This window comes from Aulostomus chinensis, chromosome 19 (genome assembly GCF_037954235.1).
Source record: "Aulostomus chinensis isolate RoL2024-O1b breed Wild chromosome 19, RoL_Achi_v1.0, whole genome shotgun sequence".
NCBI lineage: Eukaryota > Metazoa > Chordata > Actinopteri > Syngnathiformes > Aulostomidae > Aulostomus > Aulostomus chinensis.
Window position 1 is genome coordinate 11,524,165 of NC_141338.1, and position 21,789 is coordinate 11,545,953.

Below are 21,789 nucleotides of genomic sequence, written 5' to 3' on the forward strand. Positions count from 1 at the left end.
ATGACATTAACGAGGTTCTAGAAACTGCCCCCAGGAAGTACTTCCTCCAGGTCCCCACAAACTATTGGTGCCTATCAACATTAAGCTGTGCATCGCTGGTGCCTTAAGTAAATTGTTTGGACAAGTGGTTCTCATTTTGGCCACTAAGGTAAAGTCAGCATTCTTTGTGATTGACAGTCAGGATGTCAGACTGAAAGGACTTGATGCCTTGCGACATCACCACGCATTACCCCCCCCCCCCCACACACACACACACACACACATCCCACCGCCACCACCACAAGGCACCGTACTAGATTAAGCGGGCAAGATCACAAGCCCTCAAACAACAAGGTCTGCACGACTTTGACATTGCGGCACAGTGAAGGTTCGGACAGTTCTACTAAAGTTAAGAGAACTCATTAGATTTTGGGAAGGACAATTTACTAATATGTTTTTCTATCAGAAGTCAGGATAATAGCACTGTGCTTTTTTTTTCTTAAATAAGGTCTTAACCAGGGCTGCACGGTGGTGCAGTGGTCAGCACTGTGGCCTCACAGCAAGAAGGTTCGGGGTTCAAGTCCCGGCTCGGGCGCGGGACCTTTCTGTGTGGAGTTTGCATGTTCTCCCCGTGCAATTTGGGGACGAGGCTGATTGGATTCTCTAAATTGACCGTAGGTGTGGCCGTGAGTGTGAATGGTCGTTCGTGTGTTGGCCCTGCGATGGACTGGCGACCTGTCCAGGGTGAACCCCGCCTCTCTCCCGTAGATGCTGGGATAGGCTCCAGCCCCCCCGCGACCCTTACTAGTAAGAAATAAGCGGAAGACGACGATGGATGGATGGATGGATGGAAGGTCCTAACCCTTATCACCATGGTTACCACACAGACAAGTTCATTGTATTAAAGAGTATTGCCTCCAGCGTGGAGGACACCTTCACTTTCTAATAAAATCTTTCAATCTTTAGCAGATCAGTTGAGGATATTCTCTCATAAGAATCAAAGCCTTCGATCTTAATCCACTGAGGAGAATTCTGCTCCTGAAGAGATTCTTCCACATTGCCAAATTTGAGAACATATCATGATCTTCTCCTGTAAGGTTTTGTTTGTCCCGATTACTTTTTTTTCCCCGTTTTCTGTGTGTTTGGAACGTTGAAACTACAAAAAACTTTCCCTATCTTCCCCAAATCCCAACACACATATAACAGACGGAAACAGTGATCAGTGTGCTATTTCCCATCATACAGGACAAGGTTGTGTTGTTTCTTTTTAGTGATATAAATGTCTCTCAAAAGGAGGAACTGTTGTGAGTATTTGTAGCGCAGCTGCTGAAAAACTGTGCACTGTTGCATGTGCAGCCATGCATGTGTCAGTTTTTGGCGAATCCTGAAAAAAATGCAACATTCATGGGGAGAGAGAGAGAATAAAAGACTTTCCGTTACACACATCCTGCACATCTGCGCTGAACACACATCCTCAATTAAAGTCTGAGCTGATGTGTCAGGCACTGAGGAAACTGGAGGCTAAATATATCTTCTGCATCTGCCCGAGTCAGACAGACCTGGAGGAGTACATGAGGACAGAGGAGGCAAAAATATTGAATTTCTCCAAATTTGTTACGATCGCAGTAACAGCGGTCGACATATTAATCAACGATGTGACCTCTGCCAGTCATTTTCGTCAGAAAGGTTTCCTTACAACTGCCACCACTAGAGTTTGCGTTACTTTAATGCTTTGATTGGAATAACACAGAAACGGAACTTCAAGGAAACAAGTGAATGTAATATACCTTCTGCTGTGGCCATTTTAAACAAGGAAATACTGTAACATCTTCTCTCACAGCCTGAGAACACTGCTGCTAGAGGAAATGAATTTTATGCAAATTGCATTTTAAGTAAAGTTTTTTTTGTGTTTTTAACTGCGCTTGCTTTTTGTTTTTGTATGCTGCGTTGCAAGTGAAATTTCCATTTTATGGTAACATAATGGATGTTTATCTTGTCTTATCTATCTTACTTTTGCATAGGCTTTGCCTCTGTTGTTATTCACCAATATATGTACAAGAAGACTTTAATCATCACCATGCGTAAAACTATCTTTTTCTTTTCTTTTTCATCTTTTTTTTCTCCTCACTGTTTAAACAGAATTGGAGAAGAGGCACTTTCACAGACGCAGCAATGTCAGAGCATATTTTGGGCACAGACGGCAGCTTCCTGCACTCATATTCATTTACCTACACTGTGTGCTCTTACTGGGCTGTAAATTCTAAACTCAAAGTCACATTCAATGAATTTTGCATTATGATCTCCACTCTGGCGGCACGGTGGTGCAGTGGTTAGCACTGTCGCCTCACAGCAAGAAGGTTCCAGGTTTGAGTCCTGGCTCCATCACAGGATCTTTCTGTGTGGAGTCTCCATGTTCTCCCTGTTCCTGTCTGGGTTCTCTCTGGTACTCCAGCTTCCTCCCACAGTCCAAAGACATCAAGAGGGGACGAGGCTGATTGATACTCTAAATTGACTGTAGGTGTGACTGTGAGTGTGAATGGTTGTCTGTCTCTATGTGTTGGTCCTGTGATGGACTGGCGACCGGTCCAGGGTGAACCCCGCCTCTCACCTGAAGGCTGCTGGGATAGGATCCACCCCCCGTGACCCTTAACAGGACAAGCAGAAGAAAATGGATGGATGGACCTCCACTCTGTGTTTGGGCAGAAATGATTCACCCCCTTTGGCTAACAAGTAATTATATTGATATTAAAGTGTTAGATTTTTACATTTGTACGCAGGAGAAACATATAAACATCGTAGAAATAGTGAATTAAAACAAGCCATCAGACCAATATTGATGTATTAAAAACATGAACACTATCTGCCAATATGCTGATGACGTGCTAATGACATTAAAAAACTCAACTTTTATTTCTGTGAAATATCATAGTCATCTTCATCTCCGGGCTGCACTGTGGTGCAGTGGTCAGCACTGTCGCCTCACAGCAAGAAGGTTCCAGGTTTGAGTCCCAGCTCCATCACAGGATCTTTCTGTGTGAGTCTCCATGTTCCCCCTGTTCCTGTGTGGGTTCTCTCTGGTACTCCAGCTTCCTCCCACAGTCCAAAGACATCAAGAGGGGACAAGGCTGATTGATACTCTAAATTGACTGTAGGTGTGACTGTGAGTGTGAATGGTTGTCTGTCTCTATGTGTTGGTCCTGTGATGGACTGGTGACCTGTCCAGGGTGAACCCTGCCTCTCACCCATAGACGCTGGGATAGGCTCCAGCCCCCCGTGACCCTTATCTGGAATAAGCGGAAGAAAGTGGATGGATGGATCTTCATCTCCCACACTTCAATACAAGTGACACATCCTAAGTTAACAAACCATAATTGGCTAAAAATTGTTACAAGCAGTGTAACTTATTATTGTATGTGGGCAGGATCAGACACAAAGCCAAGTGCCCCGAGCTATAAAACAGTGATCCTTTTTAATTTCCTTGGAGACAAATGTCTGAGTTTGGACCTGTACATCATCACTAATATGTCTGGCATCTCCAATAACATTAGTCACGATGTAAACACCTCATCCACACCTCGCTCCTTCTGTCGCTCTATAAATTGTTTGCCTCCTCTGCACTTGTTGAGAGACAACTGATGCTCTCCTGCACATCACCAACTGACTCACCTCTAAATCCTCTGACTCCTCAGGTTGGAGCTTTTATTAATGCAACACATCTTACAGAAGATGTGATGATTTTATATCCACCGCTGAGTGTGTGATCTCATGTAGCTCTGCTCCTCTCTCTCTCTCTCTCTCTCTCTCTCTCGCTCTCTCTCTCTCTGTCTCTCTGCAGGCTGCTGCAGTTCATTGAGTGTCGTCTTAGGAGGGCGAGCGGAAGAGGATCAAGGTGCCTCTATGCAAAACAGCAACAGAAAACCCGAAACAATGCAGGTACAGTAAACATTTATTACTTCATGTTTTCCTTTAATATTTGCTGAGAAATATTTGACTAACAAACAGATTTACCATGAAAATACTCCAACAGGGGGTATTAGTATTACTAAATTGAACTGAATTTAATCTAATTTAATAAAAACAACTACTTTCTAATTTAACAACAGAATTCCTTTAATGTGGACTAATGTGTTCAGAAATTAAAAATGTGACATTGAGTTTAAAATAAGATTTTCAGAAATGCCACTTATGTTGAACAATAATCTACAGCTAAAACCTCTGAGACAAGTGGAACACAGAGATAAAAGCAGATTAAAGACATCAGGGAGTTTTGTTGTAAGATTGCAAGATTGAAGAAATCCGTCAAGTTTTTCATTTCACGGACAAACAGGAGAAAAGGTCTGCAAAGCGAGCCCGACGTAGGCTTCGGATCCAGGGTGGAGGGTCGCCCACCATGTTCACGATGATCATCGCAGTACTTGACACACGTAGCTGCCTTCCGCTTTAATAATGCAGCGCTCTGGATGTCAAGTTCCCAAATCACTTTCGCTTCACATCTTTTACACCGGAGTCTCTCCTGAGGTCTTGTGGCAGGGTCGCAAATACTTTGTAAGAATTATATGAAATATCAGCAGTAAAGCACTTTTTAACAGGCAGAACAGGTAGTAAAACCCTTCTTTAAACTCTCCACACGATGCCTGCTTGAATATTATGAGATCGCGCTTTGCATGTGTGTACATATTTATTAACAGTTTGATGATGCTTGGATGATGTGTACAGTCTTTTCTCTTGTAGTTATCACTCACCTCCCCACGGCAGCCAACTCTGATCTTTTATTAATGCAGCTTTAAGGAGTGTGAATTATTGAGCGACATTCTCAATGCCATGTACACTTTGGCTTCCTTTCATATTCAAAATAGAGGACCAAAGGGACAGAGGAGCTCCCCAGGTAGCAGTTCTGTTTCCTCAACAAAATCTTTACACATCTTTGTCTTGAGTCTTCAACAAGCTTTTATATTTTGCTGCAACCAGCACATTAAAAAAAAAAAAAAAAAACGTTTCCAGAGAAGACATAACTAGAAAAGGAGAGAGCTGAATATGAATAAGATTTAAAAGCTCAACTGGCTGTAAAGAATCAACAAAGAGAGTGAAATAGTGTTGGAAATGACGAATCTAAGTGTTTTCTGTGAAAAGCGGCTTTACTTGCGGCCGCACAGATCAGAGCAGTCCATTATGCAACCATCCTGTCAGTGCATGAATGGAGAGATGCTGCCTGAAGTTCAAAAAGCGCATAACATACACACAAGTCCTCCAAAACAGGAAAATGAAGCGTGTACTTTTTCATCCAGGATTAGCTCAAACATTCCGGTTACTTGAAATTCCACGTGATGAAAACCAAAAGATGTTTGCACTGTTCACTCTTGAGCAAAAACTGAAGCTACTTTATCGCTGAAATATTCATCTGATATACAGCAGAAGCCTTGGATGTGCTTTCAGTGTCGGATGACAAGATGTTCTGCGATCATGAAAATAACTGGAAATGAGAGCTCGCATGTCCCTATTCTCAGAAGTGCTCCTGTTACAGAAATATTAGATTCAGTTCTTTCACTCATGTTCTTGAACACTGGTGCAGTGCCTGTTGTTCAAGAGGACAGGTTGTGTGATGTTGATAAAAATACTTACCTGACTAATTTCAGACTTTGGTCTCATAAATCCTCACTTTGATCTCTAAGGTCTGACTTTAATCTCTGACTGAATCCCTGAACGGTGCCCCGCTCTTCTATCCCTCGCAGTGCTTTTTGTTTGAGGAGCTTTTCCTCCTCTATGAGAAGTGGGTGGTGCCGTAAACCTTCCTCGACAATTTCTGCCTTTGATCTCACTCATTTTGCCTCTGATCTCATGAGATATCACCCTGATCTCTCTGTTTCAGTCACATACAGTATATTCATTCATCCAGCATCAAAGTTATCAACAGTCTCATCTGCCATCGCGGTCTTTCATCTAAATAGTTTTTTCCCATCGAAGAGCTTTTGAGTTTGTCATCTCCAAAGCAATCCAGACTCTTGTTTGTCATCTCAGACTGTCATTCTGACTGTTATCTCAGACCCTAGACCCTTGGACTCCATTCCCCCTAAGACACTGGACCCCAGTCTCGTTTGAAGTCCAGTTCAATGTTGTCCTGCTTGTCAGCCGCATTCATAAAGTAGCAACTAACTCTAACCCATTGGCAATTCAGAATAATATATCATTCACTGAATTTTCTTGAAACACACAAGCAGGAGTCCTGATGTTCAGCATGTGATTTTGATGTAACTTTACAAAGTGTGGAACCATCAACAGGTCTGTTTCTTGTCTACGTTTTAACTTCCTGTTTTATGTTGTGGTTAGTGTCCTGTCTTCCTGTGTGCTCCCTTTTGTCTCGGTCTGTCTTTAATTCCTATTTTATTTTGAAGTTCAGGTCTTGTCTTCCTGCATGCTTCCTGCTGTGATTACCTCATATGTCTCACCTGTGTATGATTGCACCGCCTGCGTCTCGTGTATTTAACCTCCGTGTTCCCCATTGTCTCTTGTTGGGTCGGTGTTATGGTCATTGCCATTGTCGTTGGCTTCGTCATGGGCACTCCCATCGTGTTCCCTGCTCCTCCATCTTTCCTGTAAGTCCTTGGGTGTCATTTTGTGTAGAACTTTTTTTGTTTGTCCAGGGCTTGGGCCTGTTGACCCTTTTTGTTGACACTTTGTTTTTCCCTTCCTTTGGACTTTGAATCCCTGTCTTGTCTTGATTTATTTATTTATTTTTTTAAATAAATCCTTTTTGTTGCTCTCCCCTTGGCTGCTGTCTGCATTTGGGTCTAGTTCTCCCCATAAAACCTTGACATTCCTGTCCTGTCGTCTTCAGGTGGAGGAGAAGGAGGTGGACGGCGGCCTGCTACCTGATGGGAAGGATGCAAACCCTGGTGGACAGCCAGAGGGCTCCAAGTGGCAGAAACCCCGGTTCTCGCGCAAATCTTTGATGAAATGCTGCCTGGTGAAGTGGATTATAGCCAGCACCACGCAGCAGGGGCCAGGTAGAGCCACACAAACGCACATCGAGTTGTTACATTGAGCTACAACATATATTGAACATCTAGTCGTGACAGCAGGACGAAGGAAGGAAGCATCGAGAAACAGTGGCAGGGGAGGTTTTTGATACGGGGATGCATGAATTCTGAAGTATCAGCACCGTCCACAATTCTACACTCTTGCCCCTCTTTTACATCCTCCAGGCCAGACCTCTCTGTTCCCCCAACGTCACCTTGCGTCAGTTTCTAATCCCTCAACAAATACACGGCTGCCGCTTTCACTTCTTACTCCACTTCTGCACATTCAAACCTCCCCATCTAATCGTCTCAACCCACAGGAACAGACTCTGGAAATTTATCATCTGAGCTTCTTTTGTTCTCTTCCTTCCTTTAATCATCGTACTTCCAACCATCAGACAGGAGCAAATGTGGGCCATTTACAGATTTGGTGTTATGTTAGAGTTAGAAACATCTTTCAGCCTTTGTATTATATTGATGGTATACTAGAGTTATTTCACCCCATCGCTAGTCAATATATGGTTACCATGTTTAGTTGGCACTGTACTGAAAAGTGCTGTTTTTTAAAATCTCTTTCTTACAGCTATCAGCTTCCTTTGCTTCCTTATTAAAAATGATGTGGTGTTGCTGAATCGGTCTCAGCCCGTGGACTAAGATGCGTTGATAGTGACATGAAACACCAGGACAACATTTTATTGGTATTTCATTTATTTTTCCCTGTAAAGAAGAGCTGGTCAAAAACACCACCAGAAACAACTGCATAAACAAATTCATTAGCATTTAAATTTAGCGGACAGCTGAAAGCGACCTATAAGTTCTGATTGTATATCGACTGTATTTGGCTTCCTGACTCAAATTTTGTGGTGGATTTCAATCAATAATAGAAAGATCTTAGTAAACAACCATGACGCCCCCGGTCAAATGCTTTTTAAACGTTTTTTTTTATTGTGAAACAGCAGTTAGCTAGAACGCTCCACATACATTGTTTGGATGCTGCCATGTTTATGCATCACAATTCGAGAGGTGGCCCATTCTCAGGACGAAGAGCTCAGTGGCTTGGCCCCATTTTCTTGGTTAATCTAAATTATTGACATTGCCCTTCTGTGCAGACACAATCCGTCATGCGCATGCTCTTAACAGGAAATCTGTCGAAACAATACCTGGCCTCCGTTCCTTTATCTCAACTAGTGTTCAAACAGTTATTTGAAAGAATATTTCTCTCATTTGCGCATGAATATGGCGGAAGAAAATCAACACCATGAGACACAGGGAAGCCTCTCCTGGGAGGTCCTGTGGCGGTCATCCAGACTCACTTCCTGCCGCTTCATCTGGCTGCCAAGTGGAGGGTGGCTGCATGCCTTCATCTCATGATGACTTGATGGCTGAAAAAGCATCATGTCAAAAATGTTTGCGCCTGCAAATCAGTCACAATTAAAAGCAACTGTATATCTGTCCTTAATTTTAATATTAATATTATTATTGAGGCGGCATTTACAAATCTGCAGGGCCTTCGACTCTCATTAAACTCAAATACCTCTTTGCTGTTCATTAAACAACAGCTGTTATTTGCTCATTTGAAATAGGTGGGGTTTATTTCTCAACTTTATTGCCATCTAGTGGTCTGCAGACATTACTGCACCTCCATCACCTCAGTCGTGGGTTGCCATCTCTCTCTCTCTCTCTCTCTCTCTCTCGTCTGAAGGCATCTTTTACAGAACAAATCTTAACTTTTTAAAAACATTCATCAAGGTTCCATGAGTCAGTATTCTGTAGTTTATTTTTTTTATTACTCACTGTTTTGAATTTTTTGTTTTACATGAAACATAAAGACACAGATGGAAAATGCACAAGATGGCATAATGCAGCATTTTACACATAAATACAATTGAAGACTACATCCAACCAACTCACTGGCCACAGTCCTACTAGCGCAGCATTTACTGTATACGTGACCACCAACAATATTGCAATCATACGTGATTAGCTGATTTAGAGCTGCAACGGCTAATTGTGGTTTTTGACAATTTGTCGACAAAACAAATCATCGTTCAACTGTGAAAACAATAAGCAGTTAAATTGCCGATGAAAATAATTATGAGTTGCGGCACCACTGTGATTGGTGTTAGTGAAAGAAACTAGTATCTTCTGCATCTGCAACATGGGCAATCAGTGTGAAGCACAAATCAGCAATGCTTTACAGTGGAAAAGGTTTAGTAAATCAACATTTTTGCTCTTGTTGGTCTCGTGCATCCTCTTCCTCCTGATAACTGAGGAGAAACTGGAGAAAGTATTACTGCGATACTATGGTATCCAGAGAGACCGTGTACTCTGTCAAATATCGTATAGATGAAATACTACAGTACACATGCTCTTCAGAAATGGCAGCAGCACCTTTCAATCAGTGGCATCCCATAGTTTTTGCTTTGCCCATTTTGAAGCAATTTTATGATTCATAAATCTTTGCAAAATAAAACGACCCAGAGATATGAGAGAGAATTCCGGCTAATGGTCTCAGGCTGCCTGCAGTCATGAGGCCTGATCTGAGAGGCTGATGGCCGTGTCTGATGCCCTCGCTCTCTCTCTGTCTCTCTCTCTGTGGAGGAAACGATATTAAAAGAATCTACCGAGGTAGAGAACTGCTGTGTGTTAGATGGGCGATTCATTTCTGTGGAAGTTGGTTTCCAGGAGTTTAAAATCAACACAGCTGCGCCACGGGAGGTCTGATAGTGCCTCCACACCGAGGGCAGGTTTGCAGCGAGTTGACGCTTTTTTTTTTTTTTTTTTTGTCTGCAAGATCACGCAAAAACTATGAAGCTGATAGTCATCAAACTCGGTGGAGGTATGCAGTATGGGCCAAGAAAGAGCTCATTACATTTTGTGACAGAAGTCATAGCACCACCTGGTGGCAACAGGAAATAACATGAGCTTTTTACACTTTGATGAACTCCTAGTGGGTCAACCAGATCCTTCCCAGATTTAGTCAGAAGCATCTTTAGAACCTGTTAAGTTATTGTGAAGACTGCAAGTTTTGTTGAAGCAGTGTTTCCATTGTGAGGTGGTTAACTTCGCTACAGCACAGGAAACTGTGGTAAAGTCAGTTGTGATTTTCAGCCTGTAGATATCTGAGCTTAACTTAAGTAAAAGTCATAGCTGTATTGGTCACAGGAAGTAAGTCGGATGTTAAAAAAAAAAAAACACTGTTTCATGGACTCAATTTATTCATGTGATGCCCGACAGAATTTGTAGTGAGTTTGTCATCTCTAGTATTACCTGGTCGATGCAGGGAGTGATATTTGCACCACAGTGCACAATCTAATCTGCTGCTTCATGCAAAATCCGAATATTATCAGCTTTCGTCTCCATCTGGCTCTAAAGAACAGCCACCTACTGTGGTGCAGGGTCACGGAAGTTTGCCTTAGGAGAGGAGTGCATCTTTGAACGACGGCTGGGATTGCAAAACTATGCCTCACGTGTTTGAAATATCAGGTGTTCTAAAGGAACACCTGCAGAGCACTTTGATCAGTGCTGCTACTGCTGCTGCTGTATTGACTTTATTATGCATTTATGGAACGACATTTCAGTTGTTTTACTCAGACGTTAAGTCCATTTGGAGTCTTGAACTTGATCCCTCGCAATCAAAATGCACTTCTGACCTGCTTTCTCTCCCTGTTCTCAGACCAATATTTTACCTCTCAATTGATTTGCCCTCCACCTCCTCGTTCCTACTTAAACTGAGTCCATTATGTTGTGCGGACTCATCAGTTCTGAACTCATATTCTTCTTTACACTATTTTTTTTTCTTTTTTCTTCACCTCAATAAGCAGACAGGTGGAGACCTTGCAAATGTAGAAGTACAGCATTTAAAACTGACCCCTGCACAGCTTTGCAGTCCCTCCTGCTTTACTGTTAACAACTCCTGTCATAAACCAAGCTTTGGTTTTACAGTCACAACAGTGCTTCATCTCCAAATGAATGGGTTATTGTGTGTGTGGCTGAACGACCCGGTAGACACAGGCAGCGCCGCAGAGGGCAGGGCAGGCTCCTGCGCTCTAAGTGCTGTTCATATCCAAACCATCAGCGGATATGGATCAATGCTTGGTTTTACAGCTTTGCATCCTTGAAATGACTGAGCAAATCAAGACAGCGGCATACACTGCCAAACGGACAGCAAAGAAATTCCTTCATCGCACGCGCGCACACACACACACACACACACACACAGCTCAGGACAGAGATGGAGATCATGGGAGTGGAGCCCCTCTCTTGAGTGGAGTTGGATCCCACAGTGGCCGGGGACATGACATGCCTGCAGCGATGGGTGGTTTGTTCCTGGAGAGTTTTGGATCATTTTGAAAGGATCAAGGATGCACAAGAGCACATGATGGAATTATTCTTAAAAGACACTTTGTGGCCAATCTGGTAGCACACTTTGAAACAGCCAGTGGATTCAGTGATATTGCTGATGAATGTAAAACAGGCTGATAAAAAGGAGGCAGCGGAAGGCAGGAGATGATTACTATACTGGCTCCATCAGATTGATTGGTTTGGCAGCACATGAGAGAAGAATTAAGTAGTTAGTTAAGTGAAAGCTTCTGCTGGGGGCTAACCCTAAGCCAACAATGGGACTGGAGGGCATGGAAATTATGGCCATTTTTGTTGTTATTGGACTGTTTATTGTGGTTCTCAAACAGTTTGGGATTTGGGAGCCACTGTCTCTGGAAGGTAAGACACGGTAAATTTAGGGATGCATTTGCTTTTAAATGTCAATATTTGTCCATTAGTTTTACTCAAACAATCCTTTTATTGCTTCTTCATCTTTGAAAAGAAGAAACTTAAGGGCTTTTCCTAATCATTTGAAAATAAAGAGCATTCATCTTAAAGTCACAATGTGAATATCATATGAATTAGTTTTCATACAGATAATATCAACACCTGCAAATGTCATTTATCAAGTTGGGTGCAAATAATCGGCATATCTGGTACTGGCAAAAAAAAGTCCAGTATCATCCCAAGGACATGAAATAAATGAATTTATCAAAATACATTTCAGTGATGGAAACAGCAAAAAAACTACAGTGGGCAGTAGAAGTCTTTTCTTTAGTGTTGGCTCACTGTGTTCGTGAGTTGGTAGATTAAAACAAAACTTTAACAGTTGTCTTTCTTTTCTTCCTTTCTTTCTCAATTCCTTCCTACGCTACACTTTGTCAACTTTCTATGTGTGTTTCACTCTTGTAAAGATGGTGAGTACCTCCGATGGTATTCCTCTGCAGATCATTTCTTTCTCAGCTGTCTCTGAAAACCGTTTTCTTGCGTTGGCTGACTCGTTAAATCTTTTACATGATGGACATTTGGACTTCTCCAACAATGATAAGATGATTTATGGCTGATTGAAAAGGTATGATGATGTGCATACTTGCTTGGATCGATCAAAACATCATCTATTTACCACCTTGTTCAATACATTTACTTATTTGTCGTTTTGTTTACCAGTCAGAATTCCTTTATGTTTAAGGAAAATGCTCTAGTTTTTTAACCTGGGTTCTATTTTCCTGCTATGGCTGCAAATAGCATATGAGGCAATTGTCCATGTCAAAATCCATCCGCTAAAAGTTCTTGCTATTGCCACTGACATGCTCAAATTATTATTTGTGTCCGACAACCTCGCCCTTTCTGACCTTGACTGTCCCCTCCAGTTTATTTCGTGGACACATGCAGAACACCGGTGTACTGCAATAACTCGTCCCACAACACTGGCATTCTTCTTCTGTGGGCATGGAATCCAAGCACCCACTGCAACACCTCCTCTGCCTCCAACGCATCTGCCGCAGTGTCCATCTCCTCCTCTGTGTCTCCTACATCTCTTTCGGTCTTTCTGCTCTGGCTCAAATTATCTTAAACATTATTTTGAAAAGTTGAAATGTTTCACCCAGATCAAAATAAGCTTCATATTCATTCATGACTTGGGAAGTAAATTATTTGGAGCTATTCCATATGTCACATACCATTAAATGGCCGCTCTCCATGTGACTTCTCCTGTAAAATGTCAAACTCACCTCACACAGCACTGGTGAGAGTGAAAGGGGAAACTTGAATAAAGAATCCTCATAATGACATCACAGTGAATTAACAATTTTAGCTGGTCAGTGGCAACAGCAACAAAAAAAGAAACCCTTTTAGTGGACGGACTTCGATATTTGACTCGTGTTGTCACTCAGTATTGGAAAAAATTCTGGCATTTATCAATAATTTCAACCCAAAGGAAAATATGGCTAAGGTTGAAAAATAATGTAGTGTATCTTTAAATGAATGTAAAGAAATGTCCATATTGGCACAAAAATGAACTCCAATGATTTATGTCTTCATACTATTAAATATTCAAATTTCAACACTTTAAAGTCCTGATCTTCTTGGCCCAAGTTGTCCACAATGAAAAGATCTTTAGTCCCTAGCTGACTGCTCAAGTGTCCCCATTGTGTACATCTGCTTATTTACTCTGAACTCCAGAATTTTTTCTTCTTCTACTTTCAGAAATTGTCCCTAAATCTTTCTGCTGCTGTGGTTTTTATCCAATACTGTTCGCTCTTCTCACCCTCTTTTACCTCCCACCCACTTCCTTGTCTCACCTTTCCTTCTTAAACCTCTTGTTTTCAAATGTATATTTTCTTTGGATACAGATGGTGAGCATGTTTGAGTTGGACCTCCCATCTTTGGTTTTCTACTGATTTCAACTCCTGTCACTCCCTTTATTTGTTTTTATTTCTTTCTGGTCTTACTGCTATTTCCTCCCTGTCTTCTTCCCTCCCCTGTTGTCTCCCACCTCCCCTGTTGTCTCTATTTCCTCCCCACACTTGCAGACAGCAGTGACAGTGACCTTGAACTCTCCATGGTGCGACACCAACCTGAGGGTCTGGATCAGCTCCAAGCCCAGACCCAGTTCACGAGGAAGGAGCTTCAGTCACTGTACAGGGGTTTTAAAAATGTAAGAAAAAAAAAAAACCTTTTTGGGGACGGTAAACACCATCACACGTGACAGCAGTTACTTCATCCTGTTGCCCTTCCTACTGTTTACACGCTCGCCACTGAGTTGTCTGCTGAAAAAGCTCACAAAGTTCAATGCTGCCAGGTAAATCTCTGCAATTCACAGGATGGCATTAGTGAAGCCATGCTACATTCCCACGCTGCAGAGGCAGTATTTCCAGTTAGCCCAAAGCTGGCTAAGTAGCTCAACTGTGCGGCTTTTTTAAAGACTTCCTAAATTTTATCAGACCAAATGGATCGAATTTTGACAATTAAACAAAGGACATTATGAAATACAGTGCAGGTGGCTCACATGAATTTCCAGATGACACTCTTAATGGGACTTTTGATACTGAGACAGGCTATTTTGCAAGAGTTGAATGATGCTAAACACAAATTATTCACTTTTTTTTTTTTTTTTTACAGCAGGAAGATACAACTGGCTGTAGCCGATGAAGTTATGTTCTTACTTTACTTTGTTATCCAATAATTCACAGGAGAAAATGCTGATTAAAAGAGTCTACTATTTTAGTAATGTGTTCTCCACAGAGCTGAACCAGATTTTTGCCATATAATGTATATTTGCTTTAATTATTTACATTTTTATCCACATCGTTTTTGCATAGAACCCTTTCGAGTGTCATGCACAACGGAAGTGCAGGTTTTGACCACTTGTGGCGCTGCAGAGCAGTGCTATGATGAGCAAACGCATGCATCTTTTAAGTATGTAGTGTTGCAACACATGCACACTGCTGCGGGCGCTAATGCATATCGACAGCTTGTGTAGCTAATGTGCCATTAAAGGGAGCAAACTACAGTAAAGGAGGGGGAGAAGAAGACCACAAGCCAGCTTAGCAAATGTTTGATGAGGTTTGTTAGATGCTGAGGATCACCTTGCTGTGGTGAGAAATGATCAATGTGAGCAAAACCAAGTTTGTTTATAATGAAATCTCCACTGGGTGATTCAGAGCAACCAAACAAACCAGTTTCCCCGGAGGCATGTGATTAGCAGCATTAATGATTTAATTTAGCTTTGTCTGCAGGGTAAAGATGACACACTGTAAGAAGCTATAAGGCCAAGCTGAGCCAACTCATCCTTTTTTTTTTGTCTTCTATTGTGTATAATGGCGCTCGCTCATTTGTTAATATCATCACGTGTTTTATGTGCCATGAAAAAGCATTAAGCCTGTGAGGAGAAAACGTTTTAAGCTGCAATAATGAAACAATGAACGCATAACTAACCAAACAGGATATAAAAGAAATACACGTGACGTCATAGCTGCATTTACTTTACTGGTATTCTGTGTAAACAAATCAGGAAAGTTTGAGGAAAGAGCATGGAAAGGAAATACAGCAGTGCAGTTTGAGTATTGTGCTCTGTCGCCCACCAGTGGTTTTGGCTGGGCACTGCATGACGCTGTAAAACTATCAGAAACACTGCATCATTCATGACGTGTACTTACAAACACTCTTGTTTATGGTACTGTTTTGTTTTTTTTTTAGCCCTCAATTTATTCTTTCAGGCAGGACGATAAACCTGATGGTTATATTGTGTATCTTTTATTTCAGTCACTCAGGCTTGCAGAGACATTAATATTACAACAGGTAGGAGATGTCAAGAGTAGAGTTACAAATAGCCATCAGGCCTTGCTTCCTGTTTGAAAGACTAAATTGAGGGCTTAAAAAAACAGGTCTATAGCCTGCTAGAAAACTGAATGAGGTCAGTTGTGCTGCAACACCAATTGTTTTATCTTATAAGTGAATTTGTGACTTGCTTGTAACTTGCGCTTAATTAAATTGGATAGAAGCAAATATTGTTTGCAACTCTGGAATATTTTGTCTTCCAACAGGAGTGTCCCAGTGGCCTGGTGGATGAAGAAACCTTCAAGACTATTTACTCGCAGTTCTTCCCTCAAGGAGGTATAACTGAGAATACACACTTGTCAACTCTACCATCATGTCTTTGTAAATTGGAGAGTTTGTTTTCGTCAACTTTTAGAAGGGTTAGTTCTTAATTAATATCATATGTTCTCAGATGCAACCACGTATGCACATTTCTTGTTCAACGCATTTGACATGGACAGAAATGGCTCCATCCGATTTGAGGTGAGTTCTCCAGGATATCTGACATCCTGTGGTCTTGTTGTGGTGTTGTTGTTGTTTTTTGTGAAGATGGGTACTCAGATTATCATTGTTTACATCAAGTTAATAATCATTTTCATTGCCTTCACAGGACTTTGTGTTAGGGTTATCTGTGTTGCTCAGAGGCTCCGTAACAGAGAAACTTCGATGGGCGTTCAACCTGTACGACATCAACAAGGACGGCTACATTACCAAAGAGGTTCAGTCACTGCTAAAAGAATAAACAAATCGGTTGCAAAGTTGTGATTTCGACCGATGAATGTCAGTCTGTGTCCTGCAGGAGATGTTGGCGATAATGACGTCCATTTATGACATGATGGGCAGGTACACATTACCGAGTGTACGAGACGATTCCCCCTTTGAACACGTGGAGAAATTCTTCCAGGTGTGGCATCTCTGAATGCTCTGAAGCACTCACTAACTCTTATATGGCCGGACATCTAGATACTGGAGTGTAATTAAGCTGATGCTGAATTTCAGATTTTTGTTAACGTGATGGGATGAAGTGAAAAAAGGAGCTTATTTACTTAAAATAGAGGAGAGGATAGAAATCAGTGATGAATTGGAGATAATAGGAGATAATAATCAGCCAGGTAGATTAAAACAAAGGATCACTAACGAATCAATGGACACAAAAATAACTCTGGTTTTAGATTTAAGGCTTTGACTTTCAAGAATTCTCGTGTGATTTGAAGGTTTATAATTTAATAGTAGCAAATAACAGAGAGAAACATCCATCCCATTATAATCCAGTGATATAAACATATTCTCAGCATGTTATTATATTATTAGCATACTGTTTCCAAAATGTTACATGACAATTGTGTCCCATTGCATCTTTTAAAGGTGTTTCCTTATTTCCACTTTGAATAATAATATAATAATAATGTTGTTTCTGTGTTATAACTGTCATGAATTGCTAATTTTCAGAAAATGGATCGGAACAGAGATGGAGTGGTGACAATTGATGAATTCATAGAAACCTGCCAAAAGGTAAAAAATAACAACAACCCATGATCAAGCTCAGTATTTCTACCACGTGTCGAATGACCTGAACGTGGTTCTCTGTTCTCTCAACAGGATGAAAATATCATGTCTTCTATGCAGCTCTTTGAGAACGTCATCTAGTAGAAGGGGAAGTGGATCAGAAACGATTCCCTCGTGCTTCCAGGAGCTTCCAAGACCTGAAATCACTCCAGTCATTGTGAAAATGAGGTCGTGCGACACATTTTAAAACTATTTTTGTCCAGTAAAACTGATCTATGCAGAGGAATGTGCAGAAGTTACCAAACCACCAGAAGAGTGAACGTTCTTTTGCATGATAGCTTTTATTTTTGCACGCGAAGGATGCGTGGGAAACTGCGGGTGATGTCATAACCAGATGAGCATGGATGTGCGTCCACTATTAAAAGCATGTGATCCCAACTACACACACAATCTGCACACAAACATGGGCTTTTATCGTTGACCTCTTTTAAAACTTGATATTTTGTTACTGTATTATAATGCAAAGAAATATATTTCTGTTAAGATTTTTGTGTAAACATGATTCTCAGCCCTTGCCGTGTTTACCTGCTAGAATAAATATTCACTTATGGATGACTCTATTAATGAAATAAGCAACACGCATTTAGGATGTTTACAGCAAATGTCGACAAAAAAATAAAGTCCACAATAAACTGTGTGCTTTTTTTTTTTTTTTTTTTTAAGTGGTTTAACTGTAGTGACATTTCACTTTGTACAATCTCATGTGAACAAGCCAGATGTTCTCCCTCTTTGCCCTGGAGGAGACCCTCTGTAAGACCCATGATGGACTGAATTCCTGTTTAAAATGGGAAAAAAATATTTTCCATAGTCATTCAATTCACAAGTCCCCTAACTCTGAACAATCATCTCTCTTGTTCCACATCCTCTGGTCTTTCCTGTATCCCAGTGGCATCAGTCTTCCATCCCATACAAGAAGGATGGGATTGTTAAAGGCAGTTTGATGGTTGTTGTTCTGAGTAGAAAGTATGCGGCCATTTGTTCATGTTTAATCTCATGATGATGAATCACATCCATTAATAGGGATGGCATCAACTGAATGAGAGGGAGATTCTGAAAGCAACGCTCAACATTTTTACCACACCCAGAGAACTACCATTACACCCAAGCTAAAAAAGAGACACCATCCATTTTCTTCTGTTTATTCCTGGTAAGGGTGGGGTGGGGGTGGGGGGGGCTGGAGTCTAGCCCAGCAGCCTTTGGGCAAGAGGCAGGGTCCACCCTGGACAGGTCACCAGTCCATCACAGGATCAACACATAGAGACAGACAACCATTCACACTCACAGTCACACCTACGGTCAATTTAGAGTATCAATCAGCCTCGTCCCCTCTTGATGTCTTTGGACTGTGGGAGGAAGCTGGAGTACCAGAGAGAACCCACACAGGAACAGGGAGAACATGGAGACTCACACAGAAAGATCCTGTGATGGAGCTGGGACTTGAACCAGGAACCTTCTTGCTGTGAGGGGACAGTGCAAACCACTGCACCAAACAAATAATGGTTCCCTCTCACACCAAGTCCCCCTCATTTAAAATTTGGTTCTTCCCTTCAGCTAGATGTTTGAGTGGTAGTTTGACACTTCAAGGCTGGTTTTACAGTCAATATTGAAAGTCTGAATTGTTTTTCTTTGCTCAGTGAAAATCTCATCATAAAGCAGGATTTGTGACATCACAAATATCTTGGAAGCTGGTAACAGTCCAGAGGGCCGACCAGGAACATGACGTGACTATGAAGTGGAAGTTTCCTGGATGTGAGCCTGTGCAAGGAGCATCTAGGATTCATTTTGTGTTCAGTGTGCATCCATGAGACTCAGCAATGATCAAGACAAACATCAAACAAGAACATTGGCAAGGTTGAAATAAACGCCCCCCACACACACACACACACACATATGTACACACAACACAGCATTAATGTAATACTACATTACATAAGTATCACATATCCCATATGCCAGAGTCCCGTTGGAACGTCTAGTCCTGCCCTCTCACTGTTTTCATAGACTTCATGTCGCCGTCGTTGCGAAACTGGCTCACTATTTCCACTAGCCTGACTCTTATGGGTCACCTGTCCTTGAAGCACTGTGAGGACTGGGACTACGTGCATCAGGATCCTCCCATCCGTGTTACGGAGGCCGGGAAGAGCGGTTCTACAGATGGGAAAATTTGACCTCTTGACCTGTGTCGGCAGACACAGAGGGACATATATTGTCACCTACTCAAAATAATCCCCCAAGTTATTTTTTCAAGAAAACACAAAAAACTGGAAACAAAACATCATAAGGAGTTGTTTTAGGCAAAAAAAAAAAATTTGTCAAAAAATGATGCAGGCAGTTATTTTAAGAGGGTGATTATATACCAGATTTCTACACACAGGGGTTCTCTACACCTAAAACCAGTCAGATTTCTGAATTCTTGCTAAAAACAAAACAAAAAAAAGGTGAGTGTCAAGCAAAGGTTTATGAGCCTTTTTGAACACTGTAATAGCTTCAAAATGAATGTGTGTATTTAGAGACACATTTTTTGGGCTGTAGAACAAATGTTAAAATGTCTTAAGATATAGTGGATCTTACTCTTACTTCAGGCAATCAAAAGATCGTATTGACTTTCAGATGAAGGAACCGAATGTTCAACGGCGCTAACTTTGGTAATTACCAGGCTTTAGGACTCTCTAAACTACGTTTAGCAAGAATCAGGTCAAAGTTATAAGTCTCTAGTGCACAAAACCTGATGATGGAATGGACTTAAAATGGAAAATAATGTGATACTTGTATTTTACATAAACCATATGTCTATGGCACTTGTGTATGGTTTGATGCATGTGCAAAGGGACACTTTACAGATTTTCACAAATATTTTCATTATTTTCATCTGTGTTTTGGGGGGTTTTGTTTGTTTCTGTTTTTTAAAGCTCCTCCATCACATTAGAATCACGTCAAAATAAAAGCTGTTGATGGGTAAAATAAAGCCCCACAGCCAGGGGATGTGAAATGCCACCCTCAGCAGAAATCATTTAAACTGCACTTCATTATTGATCTTGAACCAATAGCAGAGCTTGTTTTTTTTAGGGGAGGGGCTCTGTTTGGATGTTGGTATTGAAAGAACAATGCAAAGCAACATTCTGTTGCTGCTCCATACTGTAAATGGTTTGAAGAGGGACCGCCGCTCCATCATCACAACCGCTTAAAAAGTCAAAAAGGTATCAAACATTTTATGTTTAACTGATTTTATTAACTATTATCGTCAGTCTTTATTTTTTTTCTGTTATCAGATGCTCTACAGGTTGTATCCTTAACATTTTAATACTTTTTGACATGCATTATTGACACTTTGCATGTTGCTTCTTTCCAAATGTGCTGTCAGGAATTTTCGTGTGCATACGTACAGCCAAACTGATATGGTGAAGTCTATGAGATGTAATACTGCGTGTCAGATGAAGGGAAACTCCAGGCACCCTGACGGGGAGAAATATGCATCACACAAACATAATGCCCAACTAATCCTAGTGTTTACAGAGCATGTGGATAGTTCTGGAAGCCTGTTGTGTTTGTGCTGGCGAGCGCATGACTTTGGATTCGCATTGAGTAAAATCAAAAGCGCTAATGCTAATTTGAATGACTGCCAACTGACTCCTTTTGTCTTGCTGACACAAAAAAACAAATCAGAAAAAAAGCTTCATGCCCCTTCCTACCTGTCACTCTTTTATTTTGTGTGGATGTGTTTTTGCAGGACACAGCAGCTCTGAAGTAATGAGTGGCCAGAAAAAGCTTCTCTCACTGTGGGTTTGGCTGTTGCTTATTGTTGCTCTGTGCCCGGGTGCACAGTACACATACAGCAAGCGTGGCGGCGGCTTCAGGTTTGGGAAAAAAAGTGACAGTAACAAGGACTCTCCCTCTCAGAGTCGTGGCCTCTCCAAGCAGGGCCTGAAGTGGGCAGGTGCAGCAGCAGCCGCCGGCATGCTGGGAGGCACAGGCACCGGATATGGCCTGGGGTTCCTGGGTAAGCCGAAGCATGGATCCAGGGATCATCGTGGCCATAGGACAGCCTCCTCAGAGCAAGATCAAAAGCTGTACTACCAAGAAGGCCAAGGATTTCACAACCGATCTCGCTGGAGGGCTTTTAACGCAGCTGCGCCTGCTTCCATGAGTAACGTCTTTCTCACACTTGGACATGTGGTGCCTTTCCTAATAGCAGTGTGGATGAAGGCTCTCTAATAAAGAGGCTCAACAGGGGGAGACCTTATCAAATACAGTTTGTGTGAGTGAAGGTGCAAATCCAATAAATGATTTAAAAGTGATCCATCTCTCTATAAATGATAAGATCATGTTTAAAATATCAATGGAAAACTAGTTTGACATAAAAAATCTGCCTGTTGCAATAGTACATGAACAGTATAGCATTTGTCAAACTCAGCAGTACTGAAAGTGCAGTACTGAAGGTACACACACACACACACACACACACACACACACACACACACACACACACACACACACACAGAGGAGGCTGCTATGTATCATAAGGGGCAACTGGGAGTCCAGCATCTTGCTCAAGGGTGGTTGATCTCTGAGGACAGCGAGGATCCAAACAGCA

The 21,789-nt window shown here is 41.6% G+C and overlaps 2 protein-coding genes across 3 annotated transcripts; both read left to right on the top strand.

Moving 5' to 3' along the window:
* Positions 1–3,814: 3,814 nt before the first annotated feature.
* On the top strand, positions 3,815–17,833 carry LOC147244051 (calsenilin-like). Of its 2 annotated transcripts, none has more exons than XM_086188522.1 (9): positions 3,815–3,912; positions 6,812–6,980; positions 13,847–13,971; positions 15,860–15,929; positions 16,045–16,115; positions 16,243–16,350; positions 16,432–16,536; positions 17,082–17,144; positions 17,232–17,833. In XM_086188522.1, exons 1-9 carry the CDS (start codon positions 3,877–3,879, stop codon positions 17,277–17,279), a joined length of 795 nt encoding a protein of 264 aa, XP_086044648.1. In that variant the 5' UTR covers positions 3,815–3,876; the 3' UTR covers positions 17,280–17,833. The 2 variants fall into 2 exon arrangements, with proteins under 2 accessions (XP_086044648.1, XP_086044647.1); XM_086188521.1 differs by lacking the exon at positions 3,815–3,912 and adding an exon at positions 6,416–6,569.
* A 2,476-nt stretch (positions 17,834–20,309) lies between these two features.
* On the top strand, positions 20,310–21,634 carry sprn2 (shadow of prion protein 2). The gene is made up of 2 exons (XM_086187593.1): positions 20,310–20,395; positions 20,926–21,634. Exon 2 carries the CDS (start codon positions 20,946–20,948, stop codon positions 21,408–21,410), a length of 465 nt encoding a protein of 154 aa, XP_086043719.1. The 5' UTR covers positions 20,310–20,395; positions 20,926–20,945; the 3' UTR covers positions 21,411–21,634.
* The last annotated feature ends 155 nt before the right edge of the window (positions 21,635–21,789 follow it).